This window comes from Hippocampus guttulatus, chromosome 20 (genome assembly GCF_054856545.1).
Source record: "Hippocampus guttulatus isolate MCC_2025c chromosome 20, RoL_Hgut_1.0, whole genome shotgun sequence".
NCBI lineage: Eukaryota > Metazoa > Chordata > Actinopteri > Syngnathiformes > Syngnathidae > Hippocampus > Hippocampus guttulatus.
Window position 1 is genome coordinate 8,598,575 of NC_141280.1, and position 22,999 is coordinate 8,621,573.

At 43.4% G+C, this 22,999-nt stretch overlaps 1 protein-coding gene and 1 long non-coding RNA gene across 12 annotated transcripts in view; one reads left to right on the plus strand and one right to left on the minus strand.

Moving 5' to 3' along the window:
- Nucleotides 1–2,001: 2,001 nt before the first annotated feature.
- LOC147187895 (uncharacterized) lies at nt 2,002–10,672 on the plus strand. Its single transcript, XR_015097699.1, has 3 exons — nt 2,002–2,146; nt 2,929–3,110; nt 4,401–10,672. It is a non-coding gene; the product is annotated as an uncharacterized LOC147187895 (long non-coding RNA).
- LOC147187896 (protein 4.1-like) overlaps nt 4,555–22,999 on the minus strand; it is a 40,345-nt gene continuing 21,900 nt past the window's right edge. For 2 of the 11 annotated variants that reach the window (XM_086100788.1, XM_086100789.1), the window contains exons 15-23: nt 18,022–18,081; nt 15,122–15,289; nt 11,622–11,693; nt 10,857–11,327; nt 8,290–8,418; nt 8,007–8,105; nt 7,691–7,771; nt 6,606–6,720; nt 4,555–6,464 (exon numbers count right to left, since the gene is read on the minus strand). In XM_086100788.1, coding sequence (XP_085956914.1) covers nt 6,616–6,720; nt 7,691–7,771; nt 8,007–8,105; nt 8,290–8,418; nt 10,857–11,327; nt 11,622–11,693; nt 15,122–15,289; nt 18,022–18,081 — 1,185 coding nt within the window. In that variant the 3' untranslated portion in view covers nt 4,555–6,464; nt 6,606–6,615. The other 9 variants (XM_086100799.1, XM_086100793.1, XM_086100790.1 and 6 more) reach the window with 9 other exon arrangements.

Below are 22,999 nucleotides of genomic sequence, written 5' to 3' on the forward strand. Positions count from 1 at the left end.
GATATTAATGCGGCACCACGTCACAGCGGATGTTACGTTGCGCTAAAATAATAAAATGTGCTCCAAGTTTGAATAGCTGCTCCAAGTGAAAAATGTGAATGTAAAATTGAAAATCGAAATTGTTGTTTCAGTAAATATTTGCATTTTGCACAAAGAAAACAGATCCCCGATTCCATGTTGATGAGAGCGTTAAAATGGGAAAAAATAGGACAAAAAGAAATCAAAGGAAATTTAGAATAGATAAAAATGTGCTATTAATTGCGATTAATTATGTGTTAACTATGACACTTATACATTTAGGCGCGATTAAATATTTTAATTGTTTGACAGCACTAATATATGTACATATATACAGTATATATATTTTTAAATCAGTTTTCTTCATTTTTGAGCGACGTTGCCCTCTAATTAATTCCAGTCGATTGTCGCTGTCGGACAAATGTCACACCTGTTACGTAATGCAGGAAAAAACAGTGTTCATTTAAGAACATGGCAAAAAAAAAAGCCACTGTCGGCATGGTAACAAGCATCAGGGGCAACCCCTGGCGCAACTTATGCTAAAAAGGCCAAGGGGGGTTGCCATGACAACTGGAAGAAGAATTTAAGGGTGATGGAAAAGTTCTCTAGGCAGGATGCACCATACTTTTCTAAACAAGATCGTTTGTTGGGTACTTTTTATTACGTCATGTCTTCCAAAAAAAAAGGAAAAAAATGAGGTGTACCGTTATGAAAAGCATCCTGCAGTTAATTAAAATATGAAATCACAAGGAAGCAAATGGTACGAGTGTCTCAAATACACCAAAGTAATTAAAGTGTGTTGATAATCAGCCTGGTGTGATGCCGTGAAAGTCATTGGGGAGAAATGCAATTTAGCGCGTGGATTAATCGATGCAAATTCATTAAAATTGTGTTTTGATGGCTTACCCTTCAAGCCGGCGTGCAGTCACTCCCCATAGTTAGCAGAAATGCGCGCGAGCCTGGCAGGTCTCGAGAGGTCAGACAGACACTCGGCAGGGAACGCTGAACAACATGCTGCTTCACCAAGCCATGCGGTACGCGAGGTCTTTCGACGAAAAAAAAAAAAAAACCGCTGCTGCTGTCGCGCCAATACGAAAGGCCAAGAGTAAGATCTGAAAGACACACAATTGTGTACGGTTACTTGGAACAGAGTACAAAAATAACGCTGAACCACATGCTGCTTCACAATGTTTTTTTTTTGGACTAACACGGCTCACACTCAACGTCAAGCTTGACTCTGGCAAATGGCAACCGTAGCCGTTTTATCTATGACATGCTACACTCACACATGCACGCACACGCACGCACACACACACACATTTTATAGTATGAACTTGTCCGTCTTGATAGTGTGGGAAAGAGATTTTAGTTGACCTCGTAACAATGTACAATCAATAAAATGTCTGTTCTCAAACGCTGACGAAGCACCCACGCACACACACACACATCTGTGAACCGACACACACATCCTCAAGACCTCATTGATCGAAGGGCAGGCATCAAAATAAACAGCAAGAACTCGCAGAGGCATTGAAAATGTGACAATCGGCGTCCACTATTGAAGAAAATAATGTATAAATCACATACCACGGACACACACACACACACACAAGCACACACGCAGCCTCCTGAGAGAAGCGCCATTTAAATGAGCTTGAGTCGAGCACGGACACCTGATGCTATTGCAATGCAAATTTGCCATGGTTCTTAATAACACCCCTCTCTGTTGTGTGTCAAATTTAGATTTACATGACTTATTTCTACTTAATAGAAAGTCAATCTGGGCAAAAGTGTGTTCGTCCTATGGGTTCAATGAAAGTACGGGGGGGGGGGGGGGGGGAGTTGTTTTTCACATTGTGACGATAAATGACCTTTGGATGGTTGGTTCAACAACACGCACGCACGCACACGAGCACGGGCCTGTGCAGCTAATCTGCTTAGCAATCACAAGGGTGCAAAAGAACAAAGTTCACATCATCATCATCAGTGGCGACAGAGAGGGAGAGAGAAAGAGTGTGAGCACTGTGAACTGGATTAAAAAGCACAAGCAAAAAGTGCCGCTCAAATGACACCTTGTCAAGTTTGTAAGACCGTCATCAGAACATTGTGACAGCGGCCGGTACTTTACGTGAGTATTTGAGGCTTCTTGCTAACTTTTTATACTTCAATGAAAATTCAGCTCTTAGTTCGAAGTGCCTGTGGTGAAAGACCGTCCTTCTTACTAACCGGTCGTTCACTCGCCTGGCTCGTTAGTGGCCGCTCTTGCTGTGTAAGGAGACAATTTGTGTGTGTCTGTCGGGATGGGGGGGGGGGGGCAAAGAGGTCAAGGCATTGATAAAGGCAGATGATAGGTGATCCTGCAAACCTTGGAATGTGTTGAGATCGATGGATTCGACATCTTTCAAACCAGCCGTCCTCCCCGTGCAGTATTGTTGTCCTCAAAGCAAGGCACCTTCTTTTTGAGATGCAAATGAACTGCTGACTGTGGACCCGGACAAACTGCTCTCTGATGTTGTGCCATGTGTGTGTGGAGGGGTTGCTTGACCTCGACAATGTCGAGGTCATCGCTCTCCTCTACACAGCACTGAATTGACAATGCTGAGTTTGCTCATTTATAAGTGAAGAAACCTCGTGGATTAAAGGTGGAACGTCTTCGAATCGATTTTTGCGGAACACGAGTCACTTTTGCTTTGTTCTTGTCATGTTTTTTTTGTTTTTTTAAAAACATTTTCAGTGCTGTCCTAACACTCCTTTGTAAGAATCAAAGCATCATAAGTTATCAAATATATTTCTTCCAGCTCTGAAACTCGCCATGTTTCAAGGATGGTAACCAATGACGACAAATATCCAATTATAAATGCCATAAAAAGTGATTTACCATATCAGTCCATGTGTCTTGGTGTCTTTCAGGAGTGGGATGGAGGTCCTGAGCGGGCCCTGGGCCGATCTGGCTCTGTTCCTGAGACAGACAGTCACACGGACAGACAGGGAGACGGACAGCTTCCTACAGCTGTGCCTGTTCGGCCTCTTCGTGTCTGTTTGCATACTCTTGTTGCAACTCGTGGTCTATCTCCATTGGAAGCTCAGCCAGGGTAAGCGCAGAATAGTGTCCCAATATTTTAGTCCATAATGTGCTGCCTTACTTTCGCTGACATTAATAAGACAAAATGAAATTTGGCGGACAATGATGTAACAACCAACTCATTATTTATATTGTAAATGATTATCAATTAGGGCGGCCCGGTAGTCCAGTGGTTAGCACGTCGGCTTCACAGTGCAGAGGTACCGGGTTCGATTCCAGCTCCGGCCTCCCTGTGTGGAGTTTGCATGTTCTCCCCGGGCCTGCGTGGGTTTTCTCCGGGTGCTCCGGTTTCCTCCCACATTCCAAAAACATGCATGGCAGGCTGTTTGGACGTTCTAAATTGTCCCTGGGTGTGAGTGTGGGCATGGATGGTTGTTCGTCTCTGTGTGCCCTGTGATTGGCTGGCAACTGATTCAGGGTGTCCCTCGCCTACTGCCCGAAGACGGCTGGGATAGGCTCCAGCACCCCCCGCGACCCTAGTGAGGATCAAGCGGTTCGGAAAATGGATGGATGGATGGATGATTATCAATTAATTGTGAGGTGTGTAAATATATACTTTTAAGAAGTTCAGAACGGCCCCCATGACCTCGAGCTTGAGAGTTTAAAGTTCAACCAATTAGGTTCATCACGATTCCGCATCGAAAGCGTTTATATTTGGTTCCAAGTCATCAATAAGCTCCTTTATACCCACGTATCGACACTCTTAGGTGGATTTATTAACTGTGCGAGCCAACGCAGGCAAACGTAAATGTAAATTACGTTAGAACTTAATCGCGACGCATAAAAGTGTACAATTCAGTACTTCGGTAAACTGACTTTGTGGTCAGAAATTATATTTTTGAGGGCATATTGACCATGTTGGACAACTGGAAACCACAAAGCAATGTTTTTAAAAATGTACTTGCGTAGTTTGTTCACGAATTGACGGAGATGGAAATGGGTTGATGTCCCCAGTCGATGACGTAGGCAATTGAAACGGACGCCATCGTTACCATTTTAAAATGTTTGCAAATAAAAATCCACAAACTCGTGCGACAAAAACTATTTTAATATACTATGTATTAGGGTCATGATTATAATGTAACTTAAAATAAATCAACTCAATTATAAGAAAGCAAATTTTTGGTATTTTAATTGCACTTCCGTTGTAGAACCGGTGAAACGTGCGTGCCTAGACCAACTTGCTATTCAGCGTTACCTTCAAAGGCATACAAATGACCTAAAAAGTGAGATACGAATAAATGTACGACATACGTACGCAATACTGTAATACCATTTTATATTGTTGCTCCGTCCGCAGTGGAGGCTGATCTGACGGGGTTTTCACAAGACAGGAGCGCCATCTTCAGGCTGGTCCACCGCAATGCACAGCAGGAGAAGAAGCATCGGCGCGCATGCGTACACCAGACAACCTTGGACTCTAAATACGGAGCAAGAAAGGAACACACCTAAAAGAGTATTACAATCCTTTATTTTAACTGTTATACAAGGACTTGATTTGTGTGTGTTTGCCGGGGTGATACAGGGCAATTAAGTTGATGGATAGAAAGAATCTGGACTACTCAGGAGCAATGGGGCTGCCTGTTAACTTCACAAATCCTTTTTTTTTTCTGTGTGTGAATTATTATTATTATTATTTTTGGGGGGGCTGAGGGGCACAAAATAATGCTGCAGCTGGTCCGAATAAATGATGGCAAATCGAATACACCCCCACACACGTAACATACACACACGCATGTGTATTAAGGCAGCATTAAGTGACTTTGCGACACTGCATTGGTTTCAGGAATCTTGGTAGCTCAAATACAAAATTCCCAGGAATTGAATTTGCAGCCCCACTGCTCCATTTATACTGCAACCTGCAACTCAGAGTAAAACAACATGTCAATTGTTGTGGGGTTTAATCCCCAAAAAGAAAAAGAAAAATCCGCTCGGCAACATTACAAAAATGAAAAAAAAAAAAAGGACCACATAGTCAGAGAAAATCAAATGTGGGCAGAGTAAAGCTACAGATAGAGTTGTGACATCATATGCATAAAAAAAGACAGAAGTGAGAAATCAATATTTTCCGGCTTCCTCCGGTGGAATGTCATGACAGTACATCGCAGTTAAGACCAGTGTTTTTTAAGAAAACTCCATTGTTTAAAAAATAAACATTGGATTAAAATATTTAACCATTTAGAAGATTTGGTGTGGAAAAGTGTATCAATTTGAACAAATCCAATTTTTAAAAAGTTTCCAGTCTAGACAGGTGGAATGTTGTTGTTTTTTTAAATATTTATCCGACACAATGCCGCTGCTGTTGAAAATGTCACATAGGGCATCTCAAATCATCCAATACTCATTCTCTGTTGCCTCCAAAAATCAGCGTGTTCCGAAGAACTGCACAACCTGTCCGTAGCCATCTTTAATAATGAGCCTAACCTAAATAAACTCTACGTGGATGTCATCTCGATGCTTACAAACTCACGCTGCGATACCTTCATGTCCACAAGATGTGCTTTCACATTAATCCAACTTAAAAAATAATCTCCCAATCAAGCCTGCACCCCCTTCACGGGTACAGGAAAAATTGTGTCTGCTATCACCTTATCTGTAGATCAGTCAGTTGTAGCCTAAACCCGTTCACATTTAGTATAAAAACAATAGATTGAAAGCTTTGTATCAAGTGTATGTTCTTTTTACGGCTTTTTTTTTTTCTTCGAAAGTGAGGACTGAAAACCGGAAGAAACTTTGAGGAATGAAAACGAGTGGTTGGTATATGTCACCACTTGTTTGTACCATTAGTATGTGAGTGTTTTGGTTTGGGTTATGATTATGTTTCTTGATGTGAGGGAAGGCGCCGCACTATTCACATTAGAGCAGGGGTGGGAAGATGTTGTGTTATGAACATTAAAAAAAAAAAGGAGATTTCTTTTTAAAATATTATTTTAGATTATGTAGCTTTTTCCCCCCACCACTACAGGGGACAGGCTGATACCAAACTTTTCCCAAAATGTGAAACTTTAGTGTCTAGTTTAATAAATGATAATGATAATAATTTTTCATGACTTATAAAAGCACCCCGTCTTTGTATTATTGTCTCATTTATGTCCAAAAAAATAAAAATAAAAATTATAATAATAAAATAAAAGCACTATGGAAAAACATCAAAAAAGAAGTAAAAACATGCTACGAATGTTAAGCTAACAATGTGGTTCTTTTGCTCCTTTGGAGTGTGTTATTATTTTCTTGATTGTTATTTTTTGGGGCGGGGGTTGAGTATTGGTTGTCTTCTTCTTGCGCCTCTTCTGTCAGTCAAGGTCCAAGACAGTGGTTGCGGGAGGCGGAGAGGTTCTTGACATCTCCGACGGGCCTTTCAGCTCTGCATGTAAGGGGGGGGGGGGATATTTTCTTGCTGTAGATTACTGCTTTCTGACTGTTTTGACCTGTTTTCCAACTGGTGCTAATTCACGACACTGTTTATTATCCTCGAACAAAAAAACAATATTATAACAACTAATACCTGAGTTGCATCAATCGTCCTCTTCAGCCAGTTCGGTCTCTTTATGAACAACCACTCTGGTGACAGACATGTCAGGATGTTGCTCTTTGGCCTCCTTAATGGCCTGGGCCAGAGCCTGCAGTAGCGTAGCACGGCCACAAGGAGGCGGCGGCGAGCACGAAGCAGCCGATGTAACAAACCGAGGGAAGGTGAAACAAAATGGGAGAAAGAAAGAAAAAAAAAGACAACACAAAAACAAAAGAAAATGACAACGGAAGCCAAATGTGCCATCGCTATTACGTGCGCCATTTCACGTTTGAAAATGGCCAGCGTAGACATCGGCTGGGAACATTTCAAAATAAAGCACATTCCAAATTAAAAAAATAAAAATAAAAAAATGCTGATATATATATAAATATGTTATATGTAGAAATGTAAGATGCCTGAATGCGCTTACATTTGCTCAAGGAATAACAAAGCAATGGCGGGGCAGATGCATGCAGATCTCAGCATACCGTATTCAATCAAATGGTGGCAATTATTTATTTAACTCCAGACTTTGCAGGGCATAATTAGCATTTTTGGAATACAATAATATAGGGAACATACATTGTACAGTAGAATGACCTACAATAGGCAAAAAGTGACCTTATGAAAAAGTTTTTTTTTTAAATAAAAATTGTGATGATTCTCAATATTTTATAAATCATCGAGTTCAAATGGGCTGAGTGGTTGCAAACGATAGCGTCTCGTCAAATGAGGTGACTAAACATTTGTTACTGATGGGAGCATGGCAGCCTAGTGGTGAGCATGCCTGCCTCACAGTTATGAGGTTCCGGGTTTGAATGGAGGAATAGCCACTTTCAGAGCAAATACGGTATTTTCTTTCGTACGCAGCCCACATGAATATGAAGTAGGATTCAAAGGTAACGGGCAATCAATGTGAATCTTTGTTCAGCAAGCGCAACATGCTCCACATGTCGCCGGCGGCGTTTCGTCCATGAACCGCTCAGACGACAAACCTTTTTTCCGTAGTTTTGTTTCAGAGGACTTTGAACGCAGAACGGTATTAAGGCCATTCGAGAAAAAAAACACTGCACACTGACCTCGTCGTGGTCGATGTCGCAGTCGCCGGTGATGACGATGCGCTTCTCGATCCTCGTCTCCGACAGGCCGCCCTTTAACGTCTGCAATGGCACGTTGCACAGTTACATTAAACCCTTTTCACGCACCCTGGAACCTTGATAACGTGGCAAACTGTCCACTGGAGTAACCGCTGTGTACCTGAAAGGGGTTAATATCCAGTTTTCGAATTCACGGTCACTTAAAATGTGTGTTAGAGAAGCGATTTATGCCACCACAGTGCAAAAGTACAATCGCGTGTATGTGCTGTATGTGCTGTATGTGCGTGTGTTTTCACACCTTGGTGATGTGCGTGGTGGTGGTGGTGCATAAAGATTCCGAGGTGATTGTCTGAGCCGTCATCAGAACTCCGGGCTCTCCGTCGCCGCTTCCGTCCAGCTGGAAAAAAAAATATCAGTGTGAGGGAAAAAAACAAAAAACAAAAACATGATTTCTATTCTTCCTTAACAAACTCTTTTCCTGCGGGGGAGAAAAAGGAATGAATCTGTCATTTGCATTGTCCAGGGACGAATCAAGCCTTCAAACATGCACACGGGATGACAATCTGCCTTCGGACATGCACCTGTGCGGCCTCGTATGTGATGGTCTTGGTTTCCGTGTGCACGATGGGCACTTCCTTGGTCGCGATCTCGGTCTTCTGCGCCGCAAACGTGTCCGATATTGTCACCATTTCTGTCTTAACCACGGGGGGCTGGTTAGGGGGAACGACAGAGAGATGGAAGGAGGGTTAAGACATTAAAAGAAAAATTAGCTTGTTAGGAAGGACAAACATTGTTTGGGAGTGGAGACGGGGGGGGGGGGCACTTCCTATTCAATATATTAAACACGGCCTACTTAACAAAAGCGCTGACCTATATTTACAACAAAAAATTGGTTCCATTAAGTTCTATACATTCACTTAAAATTATTATTATTTTTTTTTTATCCAATTAGATTTCAGCCCCTTTGTGTTGCAGAGTTAACTTAATCTGCCCAAAGCCTTCAGAATCATTGGGAGTGCTGGCCGAAGGGACAGTGGCTACTACAATGGACGGTTGATCATGTTATCAGGTTATTCATTATTGGTGCATGAAAAGGGTTAAACTTTATTAGCAATGGGTCTTCTTTTAGTACAGTGGTACCTCTACTTACGAAAGTCTCTTTATATGAAATTTTCAAGTTATGAAACGTCTTAACAGGAACATATTGCCTCTTGTTACGAAAGAAATTTCAAGATACGAAAGGTAAAAATACAGTATGGGCTGCTACTCGCAGCTCCGAGTATCTTGAACGCAACATACTCTGCCATTAGCTATTACCTAGCATCTTCATTAGACATTTATGTCTGAGTTTTTGGGGGGTCTTGGAACGAATTAGGTTATTTACATGGAAAACGCGTCTCGACTTACAAAATTTTCTAGTTAAGAAATTTCTTCCAGAACCAATTAATTGCGTAAGGAGAGGTACCACTGTATTACTTATTTAAATTGTGTTACTTTCTGAGAGTGCCATTGATCCTATTGAATGGGAAGCTTTCCCTCACAACAAACCACCATACAAACATTCACACACGTCACAATTGTGACAAAGCAGAGCCGACCCAAGCCAACCTCGCATAAACTTAAAATCTATTTTCAAATTCAACAATGCATGATCAATAACGTGGCAGAAATAGAGGTCCTTAAAAAATTTTTTTTTTTTTTTAAGTGGGCAGACTCTGCTGATAGACAACATCATGAAACACAACAACGCAGGATTGAGAGCAACAAAAACAAGCAGCAAACTCTTTGGTGTCGACATGCAGGGAGGCCAAAAAAAAACCCTCGCACCAACCAAGTGTACACACAACATGCAAAGATGACATTCAGCCGAGTGGGCGACAGTTGGCTGGTTGTCGCCGATGCGTTGCTATAGCGACAAGCCAGTTGACCACCGGGCGCCACTGGCCTAATGTGGGAAGGACATGCGACACATGCACAGGTACGCCACCACATGATCAAACGCCGCACAAAGACTGGCCTAGAAACAAGCGTCACACACTCAAAATGCCCCGTATGACGTCACGACACACAAGTGCACGGAGGCAAGCGATGCAGTGAACGCAGCGGATACATAAGCCCCTTTTACACCCTTCACAAAAGCCAGGGGAGGACGGCGGAAAGTATCAGCGCCGTGACTGACGCGGGTGTCCTGTTGGTATGCGTTCAAGCAGCAGTTGTTTGAAAGTTGAAATTCAAGTCAAATCTATGCTTAGTTGCATTAGCCAGTCGATCGTGTTTCACATTATGTTAGCATGAAGCAAGCAGACTTTCGTTCGATGAAATTATACTAATAATTCATTGAGCTAATAATTCTAATTAATAATTCTGTTTGCATAGAAAATGTTCAATTAATTTTGTTGAAAGTGTGAATTTTACAGGAAACTACAACCACTGATTTTGAATAGGTTTGGATGTTTAAATATGTTGTGAGGGGTTAAAACAAAATTATTTTCAAAAACATTTTTTTAATCTGTTCTATTTCGGGGATTTGTACGGGTATATGTTGCTGACGTGTGTGTGTGATAAAGTAGAGGTTGTTTGAATGCCTCTAATTACCATAACATCAATGCTAATCTCAAACTGTGAGCCTATTGCATTTTGAGTCCATGTTAGCATTAAGCTAACTGCCTTATATGGTTTATGTAAACATTTTGGTGCTCGCCTTTGTTTTATATGTCAGTTTTAAAATAAACCACAATTGGAAGTGACAAACAGCTTGAAGCAAGCACGGAGGGCCTCTATGTGCGAGTGAGAAGTCTCGTTCGAGTCCTCATCGAATCTTTCAAAAAGTGTGCTTTAATAAGTTTCTGTGTGTTTTAATGAGTTTAAATGCCAAGGCCATCTGTTAAGTCTCTGACAAGGCAATTTTGCTGGAACCGTGTGTTATAAGGGTTATTGTCACAATAAAATAACTAACTGAAAGGACACTTCCTTTTTTTCTTCTTTTTCCTCAAGATTTGAAAGAATGCACACGGTGCCTAAATGTTGACGCCAAAGCAGGAAGGAGAGCGACACGGTTGGGAAGCGGGAAGGAAAAAGCGTGTTTCGGCGGGGTGTGGGGGTTTTGATGAGCCCGGAAGCTCCGCAGGTGGTAGCCCCCTGACTTTACCTGAGAGCAACAAATAACCTGCGGACGCGCGTCCACCACCTTGGCCTCGCCGTTCACTTTGGGCACTTCCTCTTCGTGTACGGGAGCCACTGGCCGGGTGTCGGCCTCCGCGTGCTGGGTTGGACCATTGGGAGCTTCGCCGGGTGTCACCGTGGCTTCTTCTACTTCTTTCTTCTCTTCCTCTGCTTTTCCAGATTGGGCGGTCTGGCTAACCTCCGTCAACTTCTCCTGCTCCTCTTCTTCCTCCTCCTCCTCCTCTGGAATTTGAGTGTGGGAGATGGACACGGACACGTTGGGGTGATATTCCGCCTCGTCCTCGCTTTCGCTCTCCGACGAAACGCTCTCGCGCTGCTGCTTCATCTTCTTCTTCTGCGCGGCCTCTTCCGCTCCCTGCGCGTGCTCGTCCGGGACGATGGGCTTGGTGGAAATCTCTCGCACCACAACAGTTTCTTCAATTTCAACTTCCGTCGTCTAAAGACACACGCACGCATGTGCAGGCGCGTGTACACGTCGTGCACACACACAAAATGAGGTGCGCGCACACACACACACACACACACACACATGCACGCACACACACAGCATGGGAGACAAAAACAAAAACAAAATATGATCATTGGACATAAAAGTGGAGGTGGGGGGAGGAGATGCAGAAAAGATGTTACGAAAACAAACAAAAAAAAACAGGACATATCGCTGGACGTCGTGCGGATGGGAAGCTGCACTGGATGGAAAAAGAAACGGAGTGAAGGTTAGATAGAGCACCTTGATGGGTTCTTTGGTGTCGCTGTTATCCGCTGCGAAAGCTGCGGTTGATGCTGCATCTGTTACAGGCACCTGCGTCTCTCACACATACACACACACACACGCACGCACACACACACGCACAGGCAGCCGGCGCACACGTCAATCACACGGCCAACTTTCACACGGCATAACACGGTCGCGCTGGCATGTTGTGTAACGCGTCATCGCAAAAAAACGCTGCTCGAAATCTTTTCAAAACATACCCCAGACACTCGTAAAATGTACTGTGGATGAATTTAGAAAGCACATATGTGGCCTTGGCTCGATAAATTGCTACGTGTGTCCTATATATGAATGAAAACTGTGCTCCCAAAACCTAAACCCGAGCCATGGTTTAACGACATTACCCGCGCAGCTAGGCAGGGGTGTCGCAAAGCCGAACGCAAGTGGAAAAATGACAAATTGCATGTCTCTTATCAAATTTGGAAAGACTGCTGGCGTAACTACCAGCTCACAGTAAAAGAGGCCAAAAGAGAATATCTGTCGGACCTTATTCAAGCTAACCGTCACAACCCACGCGCACTATTTAAAACAATAGATTCTGTACTCAAACCCCCTCTGCCTACTTGCTCGGATTCTTCACCCGAGATGTGCAACAGATTCCTTCAGTTTTTCATTGGTAAGGTCTCTACAGCTAGGACTCCGGTCTCAAATACCGCATCTGACCCCTCTGTCCATGTTCCATGTTCAGCTGTGCTAAATTCTTTTGAAACTGTGTCCTTGGCGCTTTTGGAGGATGTAGTTCGCCAGACAAAGCCATCTGGCTCCCCTTGCGACTCTCTTCCCCCGCACTTCTTTCAGGAGGTTCTCCCGAGTGTTGGCGCATCAGTCTTGGATATCATCAACAGCAGCCTCTCTTCTGGTGTAGTTCCCCAACAGTTTAAACATGCTGTGGTCCAACCCTTGATCAAGAAAGCTGGCCTTGATCCAGATGTGCTGTCAAGTTTCAGGCCCATTTCCAAGCTGCCTTTCATTTCCAAAATTCTGGAAAAAGTCGTGCACATGCAGTTGAAAATTTTCTTGGATGAACATAACATCTTGGAGGTCTTCCAGTCAGGTTTCAAGACGATGCATAGCACGGAGTCAGCCCTGTTACGCGTTTCTAATGACATCCTCCTGGCAAATGACTCTGGAGACCACGTGTGTCTAGTTTTATTGGACTTAACTGCAGCATTTGATACAGTGGATCACAGTATTCTGCTGTCTCGTTTGCAGCACTTGGTGGGCATTGGCGGCAGTGCTCTTGAGTGGTTTAGGTCCTATTTAGCTGACAGAACCTTCTGTGTCAGCCTTGGCTGCTCTGAGTCACGCACTGCTCCCCTGTCATGTGGTGTTCCACAGGGCTCAATTCTGGGGCCTCTGCTGTTCTCGCTGTATCTGCTCCCATTGGGTTCCATCTTAAGGAAACATGGTATTCCCTTCCACTGCTATGCAGATGACTGCCAGATCTATGTCCCACTGAGCAAGAAAGACGCCTTCTCATTAAGGCCACTCCTATCCTGTCTGGAAGAAATCAAAACCTGGATGGCACAAAATTTCTTGAGATTCAATGAAAAGAAGACAGAGGTGATATTGTTTGGTCCCAGTGGCCCTTGTACATTCCATCCTGTAGGCTTGGGCCCCCTGTCTCCTTATCTTAAGTCAACAGTCTCAAACTTGGGCCTTAAACTGGACAGTGATTTCAAACTCGATCGGCAAATTGGTGCCGTTGTTAAATCCAGCTTCTTTCACCTTAGACAGCTGGCCAAAATAAAACCTCTCCTCTCACATGAACACTTTGAGATGGTAATTCATGCCTTTGTCACATCCCGGCTCGATTACTGCAATGCCCTTTACTTTGGAGTCAGCCAGTCCTCCATTAAGCGCCTTCAGCTGGTCCAGAATGCCGCCGCTTGCCTCTTGACTGGTACTCGTAAGAGGGAGCACATAACTCCTACTCTGGCATCCCTTCACTGGCTCCCCATTCATTTTAGAGTTATTTTCAAGATCCTCTTATTTGTTTTCAAATCTCTGAATAATCTCGCGCCACCTTACCTCTCTGAGCTCATCCGCCCCTACACACCTGCCCGGCGCCTCAGGTCTGTGGACCAGACTTTATTAGAAGTACCAAGAACTAAACTGAGGCTCAGAGGGGATCGAGCCTTTTCTGTTGCTGGTCCCTCTCTCTGGAATGACCTCCCACTAAACATTCGGCAAGCCTCCTCGCTGCCCATCTTCAAAACCCTCCTCAAAACTCACTTGTATTCTTTGGCATTCGACTCAGCATGACTTAGATTTGTTCTTGGTTTTACTGTTTGGTGCTTTCTACTGCCTTTATTACCGATTTGTCTTACTGTTTATTGTGCATGTTAAATTGCTCCATGTACAGCACTTTGTATGCAGCGATGGCTGTTTGAAAGTGCTCTATAAATACTGTTGACTTGACTTGACTTGACTTGACTATATAGCATGTTGTAATCATTCATTCATTCAGTTTCTGAACCGCTTTATCCTCACAAGGGTCGCGGGGGGTGCTGGAGCCTATCCCAGCTATCTTCGGGCAGTGGGTGGGGGACACCCTGAACCGGTTGCCAGCCAATCGCAGGGCACACAGAGACGAACAACCATCCGCGCTCAAACTCGCACCGAGGGACAATTTGGTAGTGTTCAATCAGCCTGCCAGGCATGTTTTTGGAATGTCGGAGGAAACCGGACCACCGGTAGACAACCCACGCAGGCCCAGGGAGAACATGTAAACTCCACACAAAATTATAAGCGCTCATGAAAATGTCATTGTTACACTTTGAATTAAATTCCACACGAGAAGCAGAAAATGTCTTCTGGTCCGACTAAAGAAGGAAGGAATAAAAATGTCCACTAAATACCGTATTGGCCCAAATATAAGACGGCCCTGATTATAAGACGACCTCCTGTTTTTCAAGACTCAAGTTTGAAAAAAGACTTTTTGAACACCAAATAAATTTTTATACAGAAAATAATTTCAGTACATCTGAAACAAACTATTATAACAATATATTTGAGAGAAAAAGCATCTTGAAGTTTACACCATAACTTCTCCTCAGCTGGCGGTTAACCTGGCCGATCTTCGACCCACTTTTCTCCAGATTGTCGCCACGTTTCTCCATTTTCTGTTATCTCTTCTATTATTTTCTTCTCTTTTCTTTCTTACCGCTATTTTTTATTTTTATTCTTCGTGACGGGTTCACTTTGGCCTGGGGAGTCAAGTTTAGCATTCGCTTCAATGATATATGGCGCCATCTAGCGTCGTGAATGGGTATAACGTCTAGACCCCGATTATAAAACGACCCCTACCTTTTCAGTCTTATTTCAATGCAAAAAACACAATCTTATATTCGGGCCAATACGGTACTAAACATGTGGAAAGTGGCGCGTTTCAGAGCAGATTTCGACATTATGTTGTATACGAAACCGGAAGGGCCGGTCCGGACGGGACATACCGTTGCGGGTTGCTGAACGCGTGGGGTGGTGGCAGGAGAGGAGGTGATGCGCTTCTCCCACAAGTTGTGCTGCGGAGGGGAGGGAGGCGGCGCCTCCATAAAAGAGCGCTTGAGCTCGCTAACGCTAGCCTGGTGTTTCAGTACTTCCTCTTGGGTCTTATTGTGGTCCTGATGTGAGGGGAGGGAGGGGAAGGAAGAGGGTGGATGGGGGTTACGTATGGAGGGATGTGGGTAGGGAGGGGGGAGAGCAATAAGACGGGAACAAAGAAGGAAGAAAGAGGGATGATGGGATATTTGGTCACAGGAACGTTAGGCTGTCAAGACAGACGCCAGAATTCACTGTGGCCTTGCAGTGACTTTTCAAATGAACGTGATGCTTGGCTTGCCACAGTGGTAACGGTGATCATGTGCGCTGGCCAGAGTGGAAACAGGGCGTCGGCCATTTTCTTTCATGGAATTTTCTTTCTTTGCATTGGAGGTGATCATTGCCCAAAACATCTGGATTGGTTGAGCTCCATTTCTGATGCTGTTACTTTATTACGAATATATATTTTTTAAATTCATGAAATTTAAGTGTTTATTTTGTCATCTTTAAAAAAAAATTCTAATTTAATGTTTCATAAAAATTCCCGTTATAAACACTCGGACACACACAGAGTATTATTTGTGTATAATTAAATATTGTGACTCACATTTCCTTCCCTTACATGTTTTTTTTTAAATTCCGTTTTTTGCATAACATTTTCAGTATTTTGTATAAAATTTATATAATAACCAACTGGATTATTCTTCTTTTACATTTTCTAGCTAATATGTTTATATGATCTTATGCATTACAAAAATAAGGAACTTGGTACTCCCCTCCAAAAAATAATCCCCCCCCAAAAAAGTATATATATATATAACACAGAGTTCCTTATTTTTGTAATCTAGCTAACGCTTTGATGTACTTTTTTTATTAAAAAAAAAAATCTTTGCACGACAAATGATTGACACCTCATTTGTCTCGGCTTGGGTCTGCGACTTTTTGGTCAGAGGGGATTGACACACAAATTGGGACTGGAGATGGCTGACTTTTGAACAGGTTATATTTTTCAAGTTTGAACAAATATGAAAAAAAAATGTTTATTTATTCCTAAATATGTCCCAAATACAGGGATCAACAGCAGCAAAATTGTGTTTTTCTAAACGTAGCCACATTATTATTTGATTATGCAACAACTACTGAACCAATTTCCATCATACTTTGAGGCTAATCCTAATAAAAATTTTTTTCTCATCGGAAAAGATGGTTGGTATTTATGTCGGTCCAGTATATGAACCAATTCAGGATTGCAATCAAGCACTTCTACTTTTCTATGCTGTGTTGGCCTTCACGATCACCTCCATGTTGCAATTCTGGTTGTATTAGTTTGGTTAGCAAACCGCATATCACTTGATAATCATCAGACAACAAGAGGAGGGAGGTTTCCCCTTGCGGGCGGGTTACTGAGGCAGGGTTAGTCGGGGTAGGCAGGCAGCAGTCATCAAAATCTTCAACTCAAAAAAAAAAAAACATTGCAGTCCATGGGGTCGGAACAGCATTCCTCGTGCGCGGTTCGTGCGCAAGGGTCCGTTCACAGTGCAGCCATTGCGAGGACTTAGCCTGCTTGGTGTGATGTATACATTCAAAGCAGAGGTGGCAATTTTTTTTTTTAAATAATAAAAAGTAGAAGTAGATTTTTTTCCAGGACTTCTACCATGAGCAATCTTAACTCATTCAGTACCAGCCAATTCTAGACCAAGTCTGGAAAGACGTTTAAAAACGTCTTTGGGAGTGAATGAGTTAAGGGGGGGAATATATCAGTACCTCTACGTGTGTACAAATTGCGAGTACCGTATTTTCCGCACTATAAGGGGCAAATAAAAGCATTCAATTTTTGCAATGCGCCCTATAATCCGATGCACCTTATATATGGTCTCACAGTCTCTTTATATTCCCCATTGAGTTGTTTCCCTGTTAGTGTTCCTGTGCCACCTCGTGGTGATTATTAGCAGGAACCAATTGTAGCCTAAAAGCGTTCTGCATGACACTAATTGACGTGCATTCGCCAACACAGAGACTCAAATTATTTTGTGAGCTGTGCGCAGCCATTATGAAACAAAGATCATACCAAAATCATCGTGAACTACTGACTAAACGGAGGAAGAAGGAGACAACCAAGACTTCTAAGTGGTTGTAAGCCCACAAGCTTTGTATGCCTTTTTTGTTAAATCAATTGTCTTCACAACTTCTGTCTTTCATTTATTGTTTTGGAATATCATTTGTATTTCTGTTTCATGTCCCTTTTTTGTGACCACTTCTCATGGTTACAGCTGCAGCGGTTGTGACGGCTGTATATAAATAAGGCTGTATTGTATTGTATTCCCTTTAGTGTAGCTCCGTCTAGTGGATTCATAGCGCAACCGCAGCCACTATTGCAGCTTATGCACCTTATAATGCAGTGCGCCCTACAAATGAAAAAAATAAAAATTAAATAGGCCATTCATTGAAGGTGAGCCTCATAATCCGAAGCGCCTTATAATGCAGAAAATACGGTACTTTTGTCACCTCTGATTCTAAGCCGTAAACCACTTTGCCATTTGCACATCTCCAAGTGAAGCTGTCCAAAATGGCCACCTCGTGAATTGCAGACCATTGCACCCTGCGACGTGCTCGCAACGCTGACGTGTTTGACAACGGTCGCGGAGAGGGACGGCGAGCATGCAAACGAGAGCCTGCCGGTGCGGCTGAGAGAAAGGGAAAGCGGTGCGAGTCCGCTGCAATCGAGCGCCAGGCAAAGCCGCCGGTGGCAAGCACACAACAAAACACCGCACGCTCTGATTGTTGGCTCTCAATCGCACGACGCGGAAGTACCAACCTCTAACATCAAATTACTGTGCCTCACATAAATATTATCCACACGCACTCTCATTGGACTCTGGAAGGTGGACATACAGCACAAATAGAAACCAAACGTGATTAAACAAATGAATAGCAAGAAAATGATTAAAAACCCCAATTGAGAGGAAGACATTTTTTGAAATAAATGTGGAAAAACAACCATCAATAAATAAGTGGGGAGGGGGGGAAAATGTACATTTGAAGTAAATAAACATTTCATGTGAACAAAAGTAAAAACAAGCAAAAAAAAAAAAAAAAAGCAACACCACCTCACGCTGCGGTTGAATGAACTTGAATGGAGCACTCGCGCGAAAACACGTCAATGGCAACAGACCACACAAAAAAACAAAAACAGAATTTCACCCGCTCCAAGCACACGTGAAGGCGCAGCATGCAACCCAAACGGAAGGTCAAAGTGCCCACTTGCGACAATTTTGCCCATCGGGACCCATTTTGCTATTTTAACGAGTCACACATACACATAAAAAATAAAAAGCCACAGATTTTAATCAAACATTAAACTTTTGCTTTCTAGATTGCAGGAGTGGGTCCGGAATGCAAAAAATTATGTCATCATGCCCCCCAAAACAACCTCAAATTCAAGCATCAACACAAAGCGAGCAATCACACTTGAACGAACTCTCAAAACACACTCCGCAAAGCATGCTGGGAAGAGAGAGCCCCTCCCACTACAGACCTGGGCGGGCGGGGCTTCCACACGGCCGAGGCTCGAATCCGCCTCCTCAACCTTGGGCATCGTTGCCATAGCGATAAGAGAATGGAGATTGGAGGGGCGCGGAGAAAGTCAAAAAATAAAATGAAATGGATGATGTGAAATTTATGTTTTGAGTTCATGAAGTGCACGAGCTCGCTCGGCCGCGAAGGCGCAAATAAGGCGTCGCTTGCGCTCCACTACAGCACAAAAAGCAACATAAGTACATGACTCTATTTTGCTCATACCTTTACAGTGCAATTCTAATTTGTACTGGGAACAACGACATGACAAGTGCAATTAATCTCATTTGGGCTTTATTTGTCGCGATGCACAGCAAAACGCTCGGCGCTGGGCTCGGTCACCCCTCCAAAGGTCGTGAGGCAAAAAGGTTGTTACAATACAATAATTTCCTGTGTGTTGCCTTGTTAAAATACTTAAGTATACTAAATCTGTCACTATTAACTATTTGATTTTTTTTTATACATGGATGTTTTAACATTAAAAAATAAATTTCCACACGTTTAAAATGTGGCTTTTTTGGGGGTAATCGTATAAAAATGGCAAAATACTTGATTTAATATGAACATTTCCAAATTCTTCACTTACTTTGAATTCAATGAATGAATGCTTGCAATTTTATAATATATACCTATTTTTCAAAAATATTTTCCTACAAAATTAAAAATGATAATTCAAACAAGACCATATAATACGTTCGAGAATACAGTTAATGTTACATATTTAGAATATTACTCGAGAATAGGGGTGTCAAACTCATTTTTGTTGCGGGCCACATTCTAGTTACGGTTTCCCTGAGAGGGCCATTATGACTGTGAATTTTGTAAAACCGTATAAATGTTTAATCACCTCCACATATTACTTATTCAGTGCACAACAAATTGGTGGATAACTAGTTTTGAAATTAGAAGTCAACAATAATGGTTAGTCCAGCCATTGTTTACGTGAATTTAATAAGTACATAATGAGATAATACTTGCAATATCTTTATGTTATGATGGATTAACATATGACAATTTTACATTTTGGTTGAGACTTGAGCAAGCATCATGGAAAAGTTGACAAGCTTGATTTGCTCTCGCGAGCCACAAAAAATGTTATGGCGGGCCAGATCTGGCCTCCGGACCTCAGGTTTGACACCTGTGCTCTAGAATGTATGACAGCCTCCGTGATGTACTGAAGCATTAGTTTTTCATAGATATTTTGCTTGACATAATATGTCAGCTTTACAGATGCCGCCTTCGCCCTGCAGGAGGTGTCGCCGCGATTGGCCAATCATTTTTTATATTTTTTTGTTTAAATACATCAGTGATCCAAGTAATTATTATTATTTTTTTTTAGAATAATTGGATGCGCTGCTTCCGAATCTGGCTTGCCATTGTTTTGTTTTGTTTTTTCTCTCATACAGCAGGTTTTCATTTTTCTACTACTATTATGAATGAAGGGTTAGGTTCAGCGACGGGTGGATTTTCTTTCTGAAACGTCATCGTTGCGAATTACCACGGGTGGTCAAATCCGCATTGGGCAAAGTTGGGCAAAGGTCCAACTTAAGAACAAAAAAAAAGAAAACTCGCATGGACCTGATGTGCTAGAAAAATGTCAAAACATTTTTTTAAAATCAACGTTGAGGGGACACATAAATCCACCCACAATCCAAATTTCGTATTTGTGCACGACTAATGAGCGCCGCAAAGTTACAATCCTTTGCTTCGGCATCTACTGTTACTCTCCTTTAACTATTCTAGCCTACTGTAATCATAACATCCTTATTATCCCCTACATTTTCTATGGAGCATTATCAACTTCAAAGTGAGCTTGACGGTAAGAGAAAAAAAAGGGAAAAGCAGGAAAAAAATGATAGCTCAGCAGGTGCAAAAGAATAGAACGAAACAAAACGGGTATGCCAACGGGTATGCGAGCGTCTACGCGGCGGGATCGCACATCTCCTGCGTCCTCGTGTGGGGCCTGACGCACGGGGGGGTGTCCGAGGGGAAGAGGGCTCCCCGCTTGTGGGGACGCTCCTGGCCCGGGACCCTCTGGTGGCTGGAGGCCAGCCTCTCCAGGTAGCACAGCGTCAGGCCGAGAGGAGCGGCCAAAATCAAGGCCAGGACGAGGGAGCGGCTGGCCGTGAACATAACGGCCAGAAGGAAGGCCACCAAGAGGCAAGGCAGCAAGAGCGGGGAGGGTCTGGAGAGGCAACTGCGGAGCGATCGGCCGACGGGGCGGGAGGCGAGCGCTGCGGGTGGAGGTGGAAGGTTGCTACAGGTCGTGAGCGAAGGGGGTGGAAGGTGAGGGAAGGAAACGAGAGGCAAACAAGGCTGCATGCTGGAAAATCTCGCCTGTAGCTGAATCAACTTGGAGGTTATCGTGTGTTTAAATTGACGAAGTCTTGACACAGCGGCCACACTTCGGGCCCTTGTGATGATAAAAATCTTCACTCTGTGAGCCGACTTGCAAACTAACGCAACCAGCCTCCCCGTGGCAGCCCAAACGGCAAACGGCTTCCTCTTGGCGCTCTTTTCCAACACGGAACGGAAGCTAAGCACGAGAAAAACGTATCGCGCCACGTCTCTCAGCGAGCGCCACCTGCCGCGTCCCTCAGCGCCGCCGCTTTCACCCTCCGAGTCCGCAATGTCCGAGGCCCGCGCCTGAGGGCGTGTCGCGGTTGGCGACGAGGGAGGCGTCTGTTTGTACGCGAGCGCTTCCGCGTCAGGGGCGGCGCTTAAGGCGGCCGCCTCGTGGTGCCCGTCGTCGGCGAGGTCGCCGTCCTCGGAGATGTCGGACAGGCCGCGCTCCAGCTCGGAGATGGAGTCGAGCGACGGCGGGATGGAGGAGAGGGAAGATAACGAAGAGAAAGAAAGAGGGAACATGAAGATGGACTGATGGAGGAGAGGCGCATGTGATGCGTGGGAGTAAAAAGTCAAGATGTGTCCAAAATAAGCATGCAAGAGTGACGAAAAGAGTGAATGGAGGGGAAAAGAAACCAGACAGGGGGCAAGGGGGGGAAGAGACAACATTAGTGAACAACAACAGCACAAAAAGAAGGTTAAACATGAGCACAGCAGGGTAGATCAGTGCACAGTGCAGCAGTGGCCGGGCTTCCTTCCCAATATGCAAATGAGGGAGCACCCACCACATGAATATGCAAGCGGGCATAGTATGGTGCGACTTTGAAATTGCTTCGATACAAACAGTTGCGTCTCTAGAGTGCCTGCCCGCTCGTCTTGTGTGAAATTCCACAATCAATTCGACATTTTGACAGCTGCCCGTTTCTGAAAATGTGTCTGTGAATTTCATGATTTGCCAAAGTGGCAATTTTTGTGAGCAGAGCCAGAGTCTGCTATAAAATGAATTCATCGAATATAATTTCTTTATTGGTCTACTTTTCAATGCCAGTGTTCAATATTCTTGAGAGGATACTCAATTTAAGATGAACTCATTCACTCCTAAAGACGGTTTTAAACGTCTTTTCAGACTTGGTCCAGAATTGGCTGGTACTGAATGAGTTAATATCAGCCGCATAAAAATAACATTTTTTTACTTTATGATGACGCATTTTAGATTCACATCTACTGGTGAACATTGCTTAAAAAGACAGGATGCAATTTTCTTAAAAAATAAACAAATAAATAAATGAAATACTGAACCTATAAAACTGCGCTGTTGCAGTGAAAAATTTGGGTGGACCTAATTTTGTGCTGGTGCACCCAAAACAAAACAAAAAAAAAACACAGTTGGGTGCACCAGAGGAACTGGCGCAAAATGTTAGTCTCCCCTTCTTTAAACGCTTACGAGGCTTACTTTGTGGGCAACTGGAGCTAAAAGTTTGGAATCAAAAGGTGCATCTCAGTCCATGGATGGAAACCCGACTTCTGTCAAAAGGAGGCAACCACTGAAGGAAACCTGAAGTTAGACGTCAACTGCTGGAAAGAGTGCCGAGTGTGAGGGTTTGGAAGGTGGAGGGAACCGTAAAAGTGAAAAAGGGGGAAGTGGGTGGTTAAATAGGAGACATGCACAACCAATATGGACCACGGATTTACTGTGAACTACTAATGCCCCCCCCCAAAAAAAAAAAACGTCCATTAATAATACGGACAATGTATGGCAACCATTGGGTTATTAGGCCTTATTTGTCTCACTCAAAAGCTCACATACACACAGTCCACCTAATAGAGAATACAACCAAGCAGCAAAATAAAAGAATCGAGCCGACTGTGTGGCA